Genomic DNA, 16,163 nt, shown 5'->3' with positions numbered 1-16,163 from the left:
TTTAAGCCAAACTCAGTGATTTGAAGAGCATTCGCAACACTCGAAATGTTGCCTCAGTGTAAGTTGTGTTGGGCCAGTGCTGCCAAGTGCTTTTGCTGTTGAAAAGTGCTGCCTAATGAGCTTGAGAATCAAGTCGATAAACGAAATTGGAAAATAATGCTATAATCGATTCAGGCTTTGGACTTAACAATTAATCATGGAAAGAATCTCTTCTCAATTAATGTATCTCTCATCTTCTTCTAAGTTTCTTCTCTCTCTCTATCTCTCTTGATTTAAACTGTTTATTGTGAAATATTCTAGCAATCTAGATAAGCAAACTTAATATGTATTTATTTGAACAGCATAATAATATGAATTTGAATTTACTCAACAAATTAATTGATTTTCAAAGATATGAATTCCATTTCGAAATGAATAGCTGAATAATAAATTGACAATTCAACGAGCATAAATAATATTATAAAAGATGTGGAAATCGAAAATTTACAAAAATTTCAATTCAAAACCATTTGTAATGCTTCAGCAAATGTTGACAAATGAAGGAAACTTTATCAGATCGACCTTTGATTTATTTAAGCGCCAAATGCTCTAGAACTTTGTCAAGTTGATCATATGATCGCATATGATCGCATATTTGGTTGACTGCGTTTCGAGTTGAACAACAATTGAATGAAGTTGGCAGCGATCAATTCCCCACGGCACGTGGCACGCCCAACATTTCCACATTTCCACATTTAACAGTCACGAACATTCAACATTCAACATTTGACAGTGTCAAATGGAAATCTGTGAAGCGTTGCCAGAGAGTCTAAAATAACAGCAGTCGCTGGTTAGGCGACACTTTCCGATGGGAGGAGAAGAGCAGACGCATCTCTAACCTGTTTTTTTGTGAAACACGTTTATCACATACACACTCACACACATGAAGTGTGTGCCCTTGTCAAGGTCAGGGCGCAGTACGTGTCGACGCCTGCTGCAATTGGGAACGCTGTCAAAGCAGATCTCATTAAGAATTAATTACGAGATGGATTCTTCGCTTCTCGAATCTCAAAGAAAGAGTGTGACCGTTTAACGTTTAATCATAATTAACTTGGCAAATAGAGTTACCGCTGCTGCTGCTGCTGCTGAGTTCAATGACTCCACATGACAATTGCCCCATTGTTGCCGCTGTCATCTCTGTCTGCCCCACTCTCAGCTGTTGCTGCTGTCGTGGCATGCTTCGCATCGAGTTGCTGCTGGCTTTCAGCTTTTAGCTTTTAGCTGTTACTTTTTTAGTGCTCCCCAGTTGTGGCTGTGGCCAATTAAAAACACGTTAATTTGTCGACTTTTGCTGCTTTTGGACAATACATGCACAGAATTCAATTTGCCGAGCTGTGATTAATGGCATCAGACATCAGACATCGCTCATCTGGCATCGGGAATTGAGAATCAAGAATCGAGAATCGGACATTCGATTGGGACTGCGGACTATCAAACTACTGAGATCGCTGAGCTTCGAGAGTAATCGCCGCTTTGTCGGCAATCAATTTTGTAACGATCTCTCTCTTTTTCTCCCTCTTTCTATTTCCCTCTCTCTTGCTCGTTGCCAAAAATCACAAGAAGAACTCTTTTACTTTGGCATCATTTGTTTTTGGCTTTAGGTTCTTTTAATTCTTTGCCTCTTCTAATCTTTGCTGTAATTGCTCAACACAAACGCAGCCATGTTTAATGAGCCCAAAGAGCCGTCAAACTCGCTACACTGCAACAAATTGTTGGCTAATCAATTTGAATTTGAATAAGGAAGATTAATTTCGAATATTATTTGTTCTGACTTATAAAAATAGTTTATATTAATAGAATTCACTAAAATTAGAGACTTTTTAGTAAATTTGATTTAATGTTTTAAAAATAAAAGCAAAACTCATTATAAATTGGAATTTCTCTTTAAAAAAAAGTCATAAGTATTAAGTATTATGTTGCATCATTTAATGAAAATATTATTGAGATGGGCAAATCAAATATTGGGAACTACTTTTCAACAAAATATACGAAAATGACATCAAGTATATACATTGATCAGCATTGTTCATTAAATGTAATATTAATATAAATATTTAATGTGATATTTGTTTTTTTATATGTCACTTTTTCTGATTACTTAATATCATAAAAATAATACTGATATGGGTTAGATGCTCTTCAACAATTTTTCATCTAATCTGAAGCTAAATTTTGGGATAAAAATGAAGTCAATTATGAACTTTTGATATTACTTATCATATTTGATATTATTTATGAGCTAAAGGCTCTTCATTGTATTTGTCAGCTGTTCTTCGACAAAGTATATCGACTTTTTTGCCAGTGTATGTGGCGACTCTTCTGCTGTGACTGTGGCATGTGATTATGAGCAAGTTGGCAGCGCTGCTCAGCTGAGCTCTTCTAAGTTTTGCAGCCCACTAGCTACGGTTCTAGTCACCGTCACAGTCACACTCAGTCAGTCAGTCAGTCAGCGAACTCACACACACGCACACACACACATACACAGTGATAGAGCTATGCATGATTCTAATTATTATGTATGGTATGGCATAAGCTTTGTGTGGCTCGAGACAATGCAGAAGCATGGGCAAGCAAGAAGCAGGCGAGCAAACAAGCAAAGATCAGTCTGTGCTCTTCTATCGTCACCACCGCTGTGGGGTTCCATTGTTGTTGTGTTGTTGTGGCAGGGGCAACAGAGGCAGCAAGCTCTGGGGCAGCGGCGGGGGGGGGGGGGAGCGAGCCAAGACAGAAGTTCAAGTACCCTGAAAGGCATTAAGCGCGATCTGAAGCGTACCCACACACACACACATGCATATGTGAGGTTTTATTTACAACTTCTTGTTCTTGATTATGTTCATAAGAACTGCGATCGTTAATCTATCAGCAGCAGATATTTGCAATATTTACGATATGAATAAAATAATATATAATATGAATAGATAAATCCAACCAACAAAAAAGATGTCAGATATATATATATATATATATATGATATGAATATAACAAACACATAAATAGTTCAAATAGGTGCAAAGATATTTCGGCATATAGCTGAATATTGTTCCAATAAACGATCTTGTTGATTGATCTGCTTTAAAACAGAAAAGATGTCAGATATATATATATATATATATATGATATGACTATAACAAACATAGTAAATAGTTCATATAGGTGCAAAGATATTTCGACATATATTTCGACAATATAGTAGTTCCCATAAACGATCTTGTTGATTGATCTGCTTTAAAACGGGGCTTGGGAGGGCAAAAGCAAATGATTAATCAAGCTTATAAAGATGGCAGATTACAAGAGCATGGCACAACTGCAGTTTGATAAAAGAAAAACACAACATGAAAACAATTAAACAAATGAAAATGAATCAAATGTTATTGCACAAACTGAATATGAATGTGTGTTTAAACAGATTCGATGTTGGATCCAACTGTGGACAAAACACACTTAAGTATACAATGAGCAAAGATCATTGTAATAATATACAATCATAATAGTGATAATAATGTCGAACAATGCCAACTGAGTTGTGTCGTTGTGAGGGATTAAGACAATCGCATTGTGTGTGTGTGTGTGTGTGTGTGTTTTGCTGCATTTCTGGGTTAAGGAGGAAAATCCCAATCAATTAGCGGATGCTCGCCAATTGGAATGAGTTGTAAAATGTTATCACACAGCAGCAGCAGAAGCAAATGGAACAGCAACAACAACAACAGCGATTCATTCAAATTAGAAAGGTACAACAAAATATCTGTTGGACTGCATGTGGACAGATTGATGAAAGTGAGTGAATGGGCAACGTGAACTGGGCTGCGGCTGAGCTTCGCTTGATGTGAATGGGAAATGCGGCACTGGGCACCAGGTGAATGGGCAATCAGAATGGCCCTCAGCCAGAATACACACACAGATACAGATACAAAGATACAGATACAAAGACACAAAGATACAGATACAAATACAGACCAAAACGCAGATCGTCAGCTCATAGGAAACTCGGCAGATGAATTGCCTGGCCGGGGATCTTAAGCTCTGCGACAGCTGCCACTTTTAGGGTTAGGGTTAGGGTTAGGGTTGGGGGTTGAACCTCGAGCTCGTTAAATCCTCGCATTCATATTCTTACTCTAATACGCACATTGTGTGTGAGCTTTTGCGTCGTATTCTGTTGGGTCAAATACCTTGAGCAGTTTTATGAGCATGCCCGGAGAATAAAGCGGGCATCTTTTTGTTGTTGTTGTCGTTGTTGTTGTTGACACAAAACGAGAACCCGATGAAGAAATATATGTATTTGTATTTAACGAAAACGAAAGAAAAAATGAGAAAGAAATAATAATAAAAGTGTATAAAATAAAGTAGCAGCGACAATTTGAAGCGCTTTTGCGTGCCGATGCAAATGGATAAAAAACAGAAATCAAATTCAATAATAAACTGACAACAAACCAGTTTATCAGTTCAGTTCAGTTCAGTTTAGTTCAGTTGAGTGAAATGTTGCCAAAAGCAAAAAAAGAAATAAATAAAAACAAATCAACACACAACAACAGCAGCAAAACGTCTTTACCATTCCCAGGTTTTTCAAGTTCCAATGATCATCCTCATCAACAGCTCCCTATCATAATCATCATCATTATTGTTTTGTCGGTCGCCTTTTTTCTTCACTTTGTATACTCGCTATCCATCGATTTGAAGGGTATTATCAGAAAATCTTTGTACCAGGCCATCAAGTATTTTTTTTATATATATTCTTGATCAACGTTGATGATACAAATTAGTTTAGAAATCTTTTTATATTGGAAAAATTGGTTGACAATCTATATTTGAATTCTGTGGTATATTTTGAAAGTTGTTTATTGCGAAATATAGCTTTTGGTATATTTTGGTATTTATATTATTGATCAATTATTACGATGGAAGTCGTTTTCTATATTTCTATTCTGTGGTATATATTTTAAAAGCATTTCATTGATATACGAAATAAAGATTTTGGTATATATTTAGTATTTTTTGGTAGATTAATATTTATTTATTTTAATTCGGTATTGCAACTTTTTTGTTTTCAATTCTGTGGTAAATTTTGAAAGCAGTTTATAAATATAAGATCGATAGCTTTTGGTATATTCTAGTATTTTAGGTAGATTTCTATTTTAACATTTGTTTTTATTAAAAGTGGATAACAGTATTATTTTTGTATTTTTTTGGTGGATGAATATTTTTGAACTGCATATTTTAATACCGTACTGCTTTGCTTTTAATAAAAATGGATAGCGGGTATTTCACAGTCGAGCACACTTTTTTACACGATTTTTTTGTTGTTGTTTTCGTTTTGCGTTGCGTTGCCTTTTGCGTTTGATTTTTATAAGAGATTCAATTAAAAGAAAAAACGAGGAAAAAGATATGATAATGAAAAAAATTGTTGAGCAGCAATTTTATAAAATTTAAACATCTTAAAGAGGAGGCGTGGAGAGGGGAGGAGGGGGGAGGGAGAGCAGGGTGGGCTCCATAGTGCCAACCAGTTTGATGTTAATCAATTTTCGCAACAAATTTTTGCACTTGCCGTTTCGAACCGAAACTTGTTGTGAATTATTTCGCAAAGGAAACACACAGATACATTCGCAGATACATTTGTATCTGCAAGTGTAGCGCGTGTATCTTTCGCGGCATAGATTAATGCTTAATATGCATTTCAGCAGCTGTATTTTGACCTTAAGCCAGCTGATTGAGTGTTAGAGATACAAAACGGCAAAAAATCAGTCAGCAAAACAGCAAAAAGATAAAGCCCAAAACGATCTGAAAGCAAGTGGCGCGTTTCCGTTGCGGTTTTTGTGAGGCATCATAATAACCACACACCACAGCATCAGCAACAGAAACAGCCTCAACTGGATAGATAGATTGTTATGCGGCCAGATTGTTAGATAATTATTATCGTTGATGACTCTCCGATGATGAGGAATGATGGAATGCCAGCGGCCAAGTTCTCAGCTAAAACTTCAGCTGGCAACAACTATAATAGATATAAATATACAGATACAGCTGTTGATACAGCTACAGCAACAGCAACAGCTATAGTTACAGAAACACAGACACAGCAAACAGAAACAGAAACAGATATAGATAGAGATACAGATACAGATACAGATACTGAGATTCGATGCTGCTTTCACTGGCGTTTCAGCGGTAGCTACAAAAAGCTTTACATGCATACTTGCAACAACTCACACTAGACACAGCTGCAGTTGCAACGTCTATCTGTCATTTTGATTTGCCGCATTTGCCACGCACAGTGGGGCAACATTAAATTAAGGCATAGGTGTAGGCAAAACCGTAAGAAAAGTATAGAATGTGTTCAATATTTTTTGTATTTAATAAATAAAAGAACTACAACTTTTTAGTCAAAATAATATTGAGAGAATTATGGTATTCCTTGTTGTAACTTTTAAAGAAATACATTTCAAAAAACGTACAAAATTAACAGAAAAAAAAAAAACAAAATTTGTAAGCCGTTGAAATAAAAGTGCACTATAAAATATTTAAGGATGCTCCTAACTTTTGAAATAATTTTGTTCATGATCTAGTAATTCTGTAACTCAATTTTATTGAATTATGCTTCTTTGGAGAATATAAAATATTGTCAAAGAAATACAAAATGGCAAATTTTGTTTGTAATTTACTAAAATATTGATATAATAGTAATTAGGCTTTCAACATTTGCAGTTGCATGAAAATAAAATTTCAATGAACTGATTTGGATTAGAGAATGCTTTTTTCAATAGTAATATGAAATGAGGAAACAACTTTTCAGTAAAATTAGAACATTTTATAATTAAATAGATAATATTAAGAAAGCATATTAAATATGGGCAGAAATATAAAAAAATAAATTGTTTTTTGCTCCCATGATGAATTTTAGTGGTTTTTGCTAATTCATTTGGAGTGTACTATTTTGTTTGGTGATAATAGTTAAGACTCTTAACTCCTCTTAACTTAAGAGGAAACAAAAGAAGTCAAAATAAATTTTGACTCACTGACTTTCGAAACAAAGAATATATGGAAAAACAACTTTAAATAAAAGATTGGAAGTTTCTTTCTAAAATATTGATTAGATGAATTCTTCTCGCTCGTGATAATGACAATGGGGAAACAACTGCATTTGTGCCACTGTGCATGGTGCAATTTCGCAGCAAGTTGATCGGTGAGAGGGGAGGAGGATACGGGGCGGAGTGCGAATGCGAGTGCGAGCACCGGCATTATTTACCGTTTGTATGTTGTACGTGGTGCAGAGAGCCAGCTCACATCTGCGTATATAACTATCTATGTACATGTGTATGGAGTACATATCTGCGTATCTTTCTATCTTCGCATCGCAGTAGCTTTGGTGTGAGTGAGGCGCACTTGGCGATCTTAGTTATGTTTGGCGCTGTAAGTGAATTTCAATGTTGCGGCGCTGCCAAACGGAAGCAGCGCCAGCAACAACAATGGGCCAGATCACAACTTACCTAGCAACGACCTCAATTAGCGTGTCTTGGGCTCCATGGTTCTAACTGCAACTGCAACTGCGACGACGACGATGGCGACGGCGTCGTTTGTTTAATTGCTCGTTGTTTCCTGTTAGTTCACAAGCACATACACACACACACACAGACACACAAGTGCAGTTTTGTTTCTCTTTTATTTGATTTTTTGGGAAAGCACAAAAAAAATAAAAAATAAAAATAGTAAAAGACGGAGACGAAAAGAAACTAATATTTACTAAGCGGCTGCCCACAGCACACACGGCACACACACACAATTGCACTTGCTGCCCAATTAAAAACGCCAAATGGAAAACATGTAATGTACTCGGTAGGTATGTAAATAAACAATGCAGACACACACATACGCATGCAAATGCACTCTCACATACACACACACACAGCAAGAGGCTGCGTCGAAATTCTTTAGGGCCACGGACTGCGACTACGACAACGACAACGACTGGCGCTGATCGACCGTTCGCCACGAAACTCGTTTACACACTGAGCGCGTCGTGCACAGCTGAGCGACAGCGGGAGCTACAGCTTTGAGCCGGCCAAAGCTCAGTAGCCAAAACAGCTGCTCTCAAAGCGCGCAGCAACAACACAGCTACTGCGCCAGCAGCTGAGCGACACCCCAAAGAGAGCGCGCCCGCTAACAAATGGTAGACTCTGACTCTCTCTCCCCTCTCTCACTATTTCGGCATGGTTTTTGAAACTGCATTTCACTCTTCTCACGCAGCCAGCAATAAAGCGACACGCTGGCTGCGACGACAACGGCCGCGATTGCGACTGCGACTGCGGCTGCGACAGTGACTGAGGTCTAGGCTGCAGCCTGCGCTTGGTCTTGGCAATTAATTTGCTTGTGGTTGTTGTTGTTGTTTTATGGGCAGCAACGATGGAAAATGTTTAAAAGGGCATTTTAAATGCATTTGAAACCTTTACTGCAATGTCGAATATTTTCACATTACTTTCATTAATTAAATATTTATGTTTATTGACTATGATATCACTTTTTTCAAGTCTATTTTCGCTAATAAACATTCAAGGCACCTTTGGCTTATACTGAGAGTTATATACAAAGAATTTTTCAGTTGAACATTATTTACATTTCACATTTTGGCATTGTTGTTGTTGCTGCTATTTTATTCGAAGCCATCCATGCGATGTGTAATCAGAACTATACACACATATACATACATACATGAATGTGAGTCGTTTAATACACACATGTGAACATAAATGTATGTATGTGTGTATATGAGTCTATGTACATAGTTTACTGTTGTTTATTTGACTTGCATGTGGAGCCGGATACGATCATTAATGCACTTGAGTGACAAGGGGGACACAATCGATCAATGGAAGCAACAAAGCTTAAATGTGTGCAAAAATTGTTTGATTCCCATTACCTTCGACATGCTGTGTGTTGTTGCAAAGTTTGCAATTCAAACATGTAATTTGTAGCCCTGTCTCTCTTACTCTCTCTCTCTCCAAGACTAGGTGCCCAAAATCAGAACACTCACTAATACACATGACTGCAAACGCAAATACAAATTTTCGACAAGCCAACAATTTGCAAGCGTATTAGAGAAGTAACGGTTAAGCCTATGAAATGGGCAGAGAGAAAGAAGGAAAACACAAAATTGTTTTTGTATTTTGCTTTGTCAATGCAGTGAGCAGCAAAATTGTTTTTGGATTTTCAGTGGGAAGCATTCATTCCATCTTTTACATATGTACATATGTATAAATATGTGTGTGTGTATGAATGTGTGGTGATTGGGCCTTGTATAGCAAAGTGTAATTACAAAAACAAGGAATGACGCCTTTGCTCTAGACATGTAATATCCTTCTCTCTCTTAAAAGCGCATTGAAGAATCGCGGGTAATTATTAGGGATGTTATCTTATCGTAACAAATGGATTTCAATACTAGCCGGTTTGTTGAACTTGTTCTAATTCTTTTCATCAGTAAATTAGATTTAAAAAATTCAAATATCGATCCATTGCAATTCATTGTTAATGCAATCAAACTCATAACACTCACCAAACACATAACTAAAGACACAACTGCAAATTTTTCGACAAACCCACAATTTGCATGCGTATTTGTGAAGTAACGGTTAAACCCACGCAAGTGTTGTTGCTTAGCGCAATCCATAGGCAGAGGTAAAGAAAGAAAGCGCAAAATTGTTCTTGTATTTTGTTTTGTACAGGCAGTGAGCAGCAGAATTGTTTTTGCTTTTTCAGTGAGAATGCCTTACACGTTCGCATACATATATATGTGCATGTGTATGTATGTACATATGTATGGCGATAGCTCTTTGTATAGCAATTAGCAATTACAAAAACAAAGAAGCTATGAGAGCAATGGAGTTGGCACTCCTGCTCTAGGGATAATATCCTTCGCGGGTAATTATTGGGGAAATTAATTATTAATTGATCCCTCCCCAGGAAATTTTATTTATATAGTCGTATATTATATTTTGTAGTTCGTTGACGTTTTGGCTGAAATGTAATAGATTGATTGTTAAGTGCAAACAAAAATTTGGTTAATTTCTGACTTGAATTTATTTTGAATTTAGTGTTTTCTTTTGATGTTTTGTTTATTTTTTTTTTGTTCACTCAAATAATTGAATTTAGTGTTGAATTTCAAGAGGAAAATTCATTTTGCTAAGTTTATTAAATTTACAATCTAATGCACTAATAAAAAAAATATAATATTAAAAAAAAAACCAACATCCTAGATGTGTGTTTTTAAATGTTGTTGTCAATGTCAAAATTTCAATTTGATTTTACAAAGTATTTCGCCTATCTCTCTTTCTCTTTCTCTCTCTCACTCTCGCGCATTATGTACGAGTTCATTAATGTGGAGAAAGAAATTAAAACGTGTTCGAAAGTCGTCTGCCCTGCTGGCTGTGGGTATTCAAGGGACGGCTCTGCAAAGTGTATACTGCCTATAGCAGACTGACTGCAGAATGTAAGTGTAAATGGGCCTTACATTCACAATTCACAATTTAAATTCAATGCATTCGACGCAGTAGTTGTTGTTGTTTTGTTATTTGTTGTATAATGATTAAAAGTGATAAATGCCTAATAGTTCGATCTTGTACATGCTATTCAAAGTATATACTATATATATATGTGTTTTGTTTTTATTTGTGTGTGAGTGTGTATCAATTATATAGCTACATATGTAAGTTTTATTAGAATTTCTATTAAAGCTGATAAATGTACTTGATCGTTGTCTGTCCATCCGTCCGTCTGTCCGTCTGTCTGCCTGTTAGCTGTCTGTTTATTTGTTGTTTACTCGTTTTATTCACTTTTGTTATTTATATCGTATAATTTGTTAGCTTTCAACAATTTCAATGTGAAATAAACTACAAAATGCACATACAATACTCGTACACATATCGCAAATTGCTACAAATATTATCATCTTTATCCGACAGATACTGTATCTGTATCTGTATCTGCATCTGTATAGCTGTGATATAAGATCCATTTAAAGACTAAAGACAAAAAATTCGAATTCTTAAAACTTGTTTGCTGTATTTTGATCGATTCTGCAACTACGAATACTCTGTTTTTTGTTTTTTTGTTTTACCTTTCTCTTAATTTGTTTTTTAAATATGTATTATAATTAGATTCTTTGTATTGTAGTGGACAAATGACAATTGCAAAATACCATACATTGTATAAAGACGACGTTTTTGTTTTGTTTTAAGCTACAAATACAATAAATAGTTCATGTTAAATTTGTTTTTTTTTTTTTTGTTTTTTTTTTGTGTGTTAAATGTTAGTGTTAATTTTAATGTAAGGCAATTTCATTGTTAATTGAAAATAATCAAATTCAAAAGCCCCATTTACACTGGCTAATCCAGTGTGAACCCAAAACTAATTTGACTTTGCTACCAATGCGATATCAGTTTACTCGTATTTATTGTATGTGTGTGTTTTTAGCTTCTCTCTAAAAAATATTCTAAACATATTTCATATGCTTTACACCTCTCTCTTCTTCTTTTTGGCTGTGTATGTGTGTGCTCTACTATATCCCGCCCCCAGTTGTTGTAATTCCTCTAGATATTGTGTGTCTGTGTTCAGTAACAGAACTCAAAGTATTCACTTTAGGCTGGCTGCTCCTCATTCGTTGTTCCTTTCAGTTTTTTTTGGCTGATTTTTCATTAAAAAGTTTCCTAGGTTTTGAGTCTAGTTTTTGGCTTCGCGCTTGGGCTGGCTATTGTACGAGTACGAGTACGAGTGAGATTGCTTGCTTGCTTGTTGCCCCTTAGCTGATTGGCAGGAGTCACCTAGGACTTGGACGCAATTGGACGTAGCATCGTCATATTCATCAACATCATAAAGTTTATCATCATCATCATCATCATCATTACGTTATCATCATACGTCATCATTCATTTAAGGGTTTCACTAGCTACAAAGTTCATAAGTATCAAAAAACTTAGCATAAGTTTGACATTGTTTTCTTTTGGTTTTTCGTTACCATTTTTGTTGTTGTTGTAAATTGTATAGCCTTAGTTTTGACATAACTTTGCTCAATTTAAATGTCTAGACACCAACTTAATCAATATGAAGGCCGTTTACACGTAGCATTAGTAGTGTAAACACATTGCAACATAGTACTGTATTATAGTGTAAACACATTACATTTCAATAGTGTAAACACATTAACATTTCCATAGTGTAAACACATTGTAAATCCTTTTGCAAAAGAAAAGACTGCTCACTGCTGTGCAGTGGAAACAATGGAAAATGTCACTACAATTATTAATTGATCGAAGTTCTAAACGCAGATTACTACTACATAATATTTGATGCTCTTTCCAGCTTTGCAGTTCAGCATGAATCAGGCACATTTATCTTGTCAATTCAGTAAATATATTATTAATGCAAATTTATACAGCATGAACGCCAGTGTAAACGACCCTAGAGCTTTCATCTAACTAAACTCAGGCTTAACTAAATGCCACACACCACAATACAATAATGAAAGCATTAGGCTGGCAAATATCACACGTGTGATCATTCAACAGGCATCTACATACAATCGAGTGCATCTCGGGATGCGAAAATTGAAGTGATATCGTAGACAAATATAGCGGATAGAGGATGTGCTACTGCGAGTGCTGAAGCAAGAGCGAAAGTGCTGGAGCGCAGGACGTCTTAGCCGGCGACAATTTGGGATACGGAATTGGTGCGTCTTCGTTTAGTGATTTGCTTCCACAACCGGCGATTGAGCGAGGGCTTATCCTGCAAAGTGACGCCATATCAAGAATGAGTTAAAAAAAAGAGAAGGGACTTCACACTTACGTTATCCTTGCGCGGTGACATTTGTGCCATGTCCGCGGCATCCGGTGACTGCCTCAGAAGCTGACTGCTCTGGCTATGGCTCGGATGTAGTTGCAACATCAACTGCTGCTGCTCGTTGTATGTGCTATCAGAGTTGTTGTTGGGATTGCTGCTGCTGCTGCCGCCGGCGGTTATCTCAGAGTTGCGGCGCTTGATAAAGTTAATGCTGCAATAGTATTTGACAAGTACTCGCATTAGCGCTGCTGAGTTGAGTTTGCTCGACTGTGAGCTACTCGCTACCCGTACAAATTTACAATAAATTAAACGAAAGCATGAAAAATTAATACACAAATCAATATTACGAATTACAAACGCAAGTTGTAAACGTTAAGCAGTCGAGTGTGCTCGACTGCCAGACACTCGCTACTTTATATTACATTTGTTTAGGAAAACCAAGGTGGTTACTTTGCGGATGGTTCTTAGGGCCAAAATAAGAGGCAGCTAACTGATAATAATAATAATAATAATAATGTGGAATTGCTATCAATATTGAGAGAGCATAGAAAAACATTTGCGTTCGTGTTAAAGAACTAAACGAACTAAAGAACTTCATAGCAGAATAGTCGAACATTCCGGAGTAGGTATAAAATGCTGTTATAATAGGACTTCTTTTATTCATCCTTCTTCGAGTCAGCTATCTAAGGGTTGACATAAAATGGCATACGGACGGATGGCCTCAGAGCTATATTGCCTTTATAGTAAGGCCTGCTACACTCAGCCGCCTGCTTTACCATGGCACTTGCTTTACTTAGCTTTCTAGGATCACCAAAGAGTCAGATGAATTGATCGCCTTTATACGAAATTAGCTTTATAGTAAGCCTGCTATACTCAGCCTCCTGCTTTACAAAGTTTGCTTTACTCACTCATAATTTTCACAGCTTCCTACCTTACTCGGTCTCCTGCTTTACTCAGCATTCTATGAGCACCAAAGAGTCAAACGGATTGATCGCCTTACGACTAAATTTACTCTATAGTAAGGCATGCTACCCAGTTTGCTTCACTCAGTTTCCTATTTTTCACAACTTCCTAGTTTACTCGGCCTCCTACTTTAAGCAGCCTGCTTTACTAAGACTACTACTATGCAGCCTACTTTCCTATTTTCAAAAGTCTTCTGCCTTTCTCAGACCCCCGCTGCTTAACCCAACCGCCCGCTTTACTCAGCGTTCTACGGGGTAGCGAGCATCAATGAGACAACTAGCTAGTTAGCTACTCACAGACGGTTTGATTTGCCCGCTTCGGTTTCGAGGCATGGTTCAGTCGTTGTTGTTGTGGCTTCCACTGCGTCCATCGAAGTAGTACTCATCGTCCTCGTCAGAGAGGCTGCTGCTGCTGCTCGGCTCGTTGGCAAGGAACAGTCGCGTCTCGTTGTCATCGTCGTCGTCGTCGTCGCCGTTGTCGACCTCGATGTCGATGTTGTTGCTGTCATTGTGGTTGTGTCTGTTGTCGCGCTCAATTTCGTTGTTGTCTCGGATGTCGCCCTGACTTGATAGCCACTCCTCAATTGAGACATGCAATATATCTTCTCGCGTCTCGCTAAGATTTCCAGATCGCCTAATTTGCTCGCGCCGCTGTTGCTGCTGCAATTTGTGCTGTTGCCGTCGACGTTTGCGCTCCCGCCGACGGCTCGAGCCGCAGATGCAGAACTGCTCCATGTATTTGGATTTGGATGCGGGCGTTGTCGATCGCCGACGGCACGAGCTGAACCAACGGCGCGTGGACTTCCGTGGCTGCTGCTGCTGCGACTCCTCGGCGCCGAGCCCGAGCCCGATGCCGCCACGACACCGGAGACCGCGGGACGTGGACGCCGATTCACCGTCGGTGTGTCCATCTTGGAGTTGCGTTGTTGAGAGTACGATATGACAGCCTCTTTTGGCTGCACCCGATTCGTGGCTGAACGACTCAATAAATCGCGACCCGTCAGTCGATGAAATGTGGAGAGGTCGTGCCTGCACATAAAACGATGTTTATTTAGATCACTGATTAGTTTCAGTTCAGTTTCGCACACTCACCCCAGAATAGTTGTTAGATCGGGACCAGGCTCGTAGCAGATCAAGTCCTCGTCCCCGAGTATGTCGTGGTTGAGTGCCAAACGCATTTCGAGCCTTGGACTTAAGCCGCAACCAACGTGCGGCACTGGGGCAACGGCCGCCGTTCGTTGTCCGGCTCCCGCCCCGTTGTCCTCCTCCCGCACTCGTTCCCGTTCCCGTGCCGGTAATGGCGGCTGCACTGCAGCTGGGCTGCTCTGGATCGATCGACTCGGCTTTGCCATCCTCGAGACTGTTGCTGATGAAGTGACTGAGCCGCCCGGCGCTGCGGCACCCAGCAGGCAGGTCTCGATTATCGTTGACGATGCCCGTTTTGGGCCGGATGTCGACGACGCCGCAGAGGTTCTGGTACTCGCAGGCATTGTCCTTGACCCGATACCGATTGTGGGCGAAGCGCTGGCGGCGTCGGCGACAGCCGCCGAGCAACCACTGTCAGCAGTAGCGCCAGATTTTCTTTGAGGTGGCGGCTGCAAGGGAAAGAGCGCATAATTCATCAGGGAAAATGTCAGAAAGGGTTTCACAACATTGTGACTGCAGGAAGAAGGCGTCTCCAATCTTATAAAGCATGTATATTCTTGCTCAGGGTCAGCAGCCGAGACAGCATATCCATGTCTGCCTGTTTCTCATAGATCTAAGAGAGCTTTAATGCTTTTCACAGCATAAAATACAGCTTTTGGTTATTTTAGTATATTTTCACTATATTATTTTGGAATGTTTTACGGATAATACCACTTTCGTGCTGGTTTTCTTTATGGTATAGCCATGTTCATCTGTTTGTCCTAGATCTTGCAGAACTTTATTGTTTTGTTGACCACCAAATATATTAGTATATTTTTAGTATATTATTTTGAAATATTTTACGGATTACGTACTTGTATACGTACACATGGTATAGCCATGTCCATTTGTCGGTCCTAGAGCTTTATTGTTTTTTTTACATCACCAAATATAGCTTTTGGTATATTTTAGTATATTTTCAGTATATTATTTTAAAATATTTTAAGAATATTATCTCTTTCAAGCATACTCGGCTGCAGCATTCTTAGTTGTTAAAGCATGCATCCAGGATATAGTCAAATTAAGGATTATTTGACTTCCAGGAGTAAAATGATAAATATAGTATGAACGATACACTCTAGATCTCTTTAATGAAAGAAAACCAGTGCGAATGCGATGTTATCCCTAAAAATATTCCAAAACCAAATACAAAAAAATACT

General features: G+C 38.1%; 2 protein-coding genes across 4 annotated transcripts in view; both read right to left on the bottom strand.

Moving 5' to 3' along the window:
• LOC117578237 (uncharacterized) overlaps window positions 1-8,025 on the bottom strand; it is a 39,471-nt gene extending 31,446 nt beyond the window's left edge. Inside the window, exon 1 of the mRNA XM_034263683.2 lies at window positions 7,518-8,025. The gene's annotated coding sequence lies outside the window, so the exon portion shown is untranslated. The remainder of the gene's footprint in view (window positions 1-7,517) is intronic.
• A 3,973-nt stretch (window positions 8,026-11,998) lies between these two features.
• Window positions 11,999-16,163, bottom strand: part of LOC117572231 (pneumococcal serine-rich repeat protein) — a 31,970-nt gene continuing 27,805 nt past the window's right edge. For 2 of the 3 annotated variants that reach the window (XM_052004759.1, XM_052004760.1), the window contains 4 exons: window positions 14,910-15,412; window positions 14,115-14,846; window positions 12,862-13,066; window positions 11,999-12,801 (listed from right to left, as the gene is read on the bottom strand). In XM_052004759.1, the coding sequence (XP_051860719.1) occupies window positions 12,715-12,801; window positions 12,862-13,066; window positions 14,115-14,846; window positions 14,910-15,412 (1,527 nt within the window). In that variant the 3' untranslated portion in view covers window positions 11,999-12,714. Of the gene's footprint in view, window positions 12,802-12,861; window positions 13,067-14,114; window positions 14,847-14,909; window positions 15,413-16,163 lie in introns of those variants that run through there. The other variant, XM_052004761.1, reaches the window with a different exon arrangement.

Source organism: Drosophila albomicans, chromosome X (genome assembly GCF_009650485.2).
Source record: "Drosophila albomicans strain 15112-1751.03 chromosome X, ASM965048v2, whole genome shotgun sequence".
NCBI lineage: Eukaryota > Metazoa > Arthropoda > Insecta > Diptera > Drosophilidae > Drosophila > Drosophila albomicans.
This window is presented reverse-complemented; position numbering and strand designations above follow the sequence as displayed.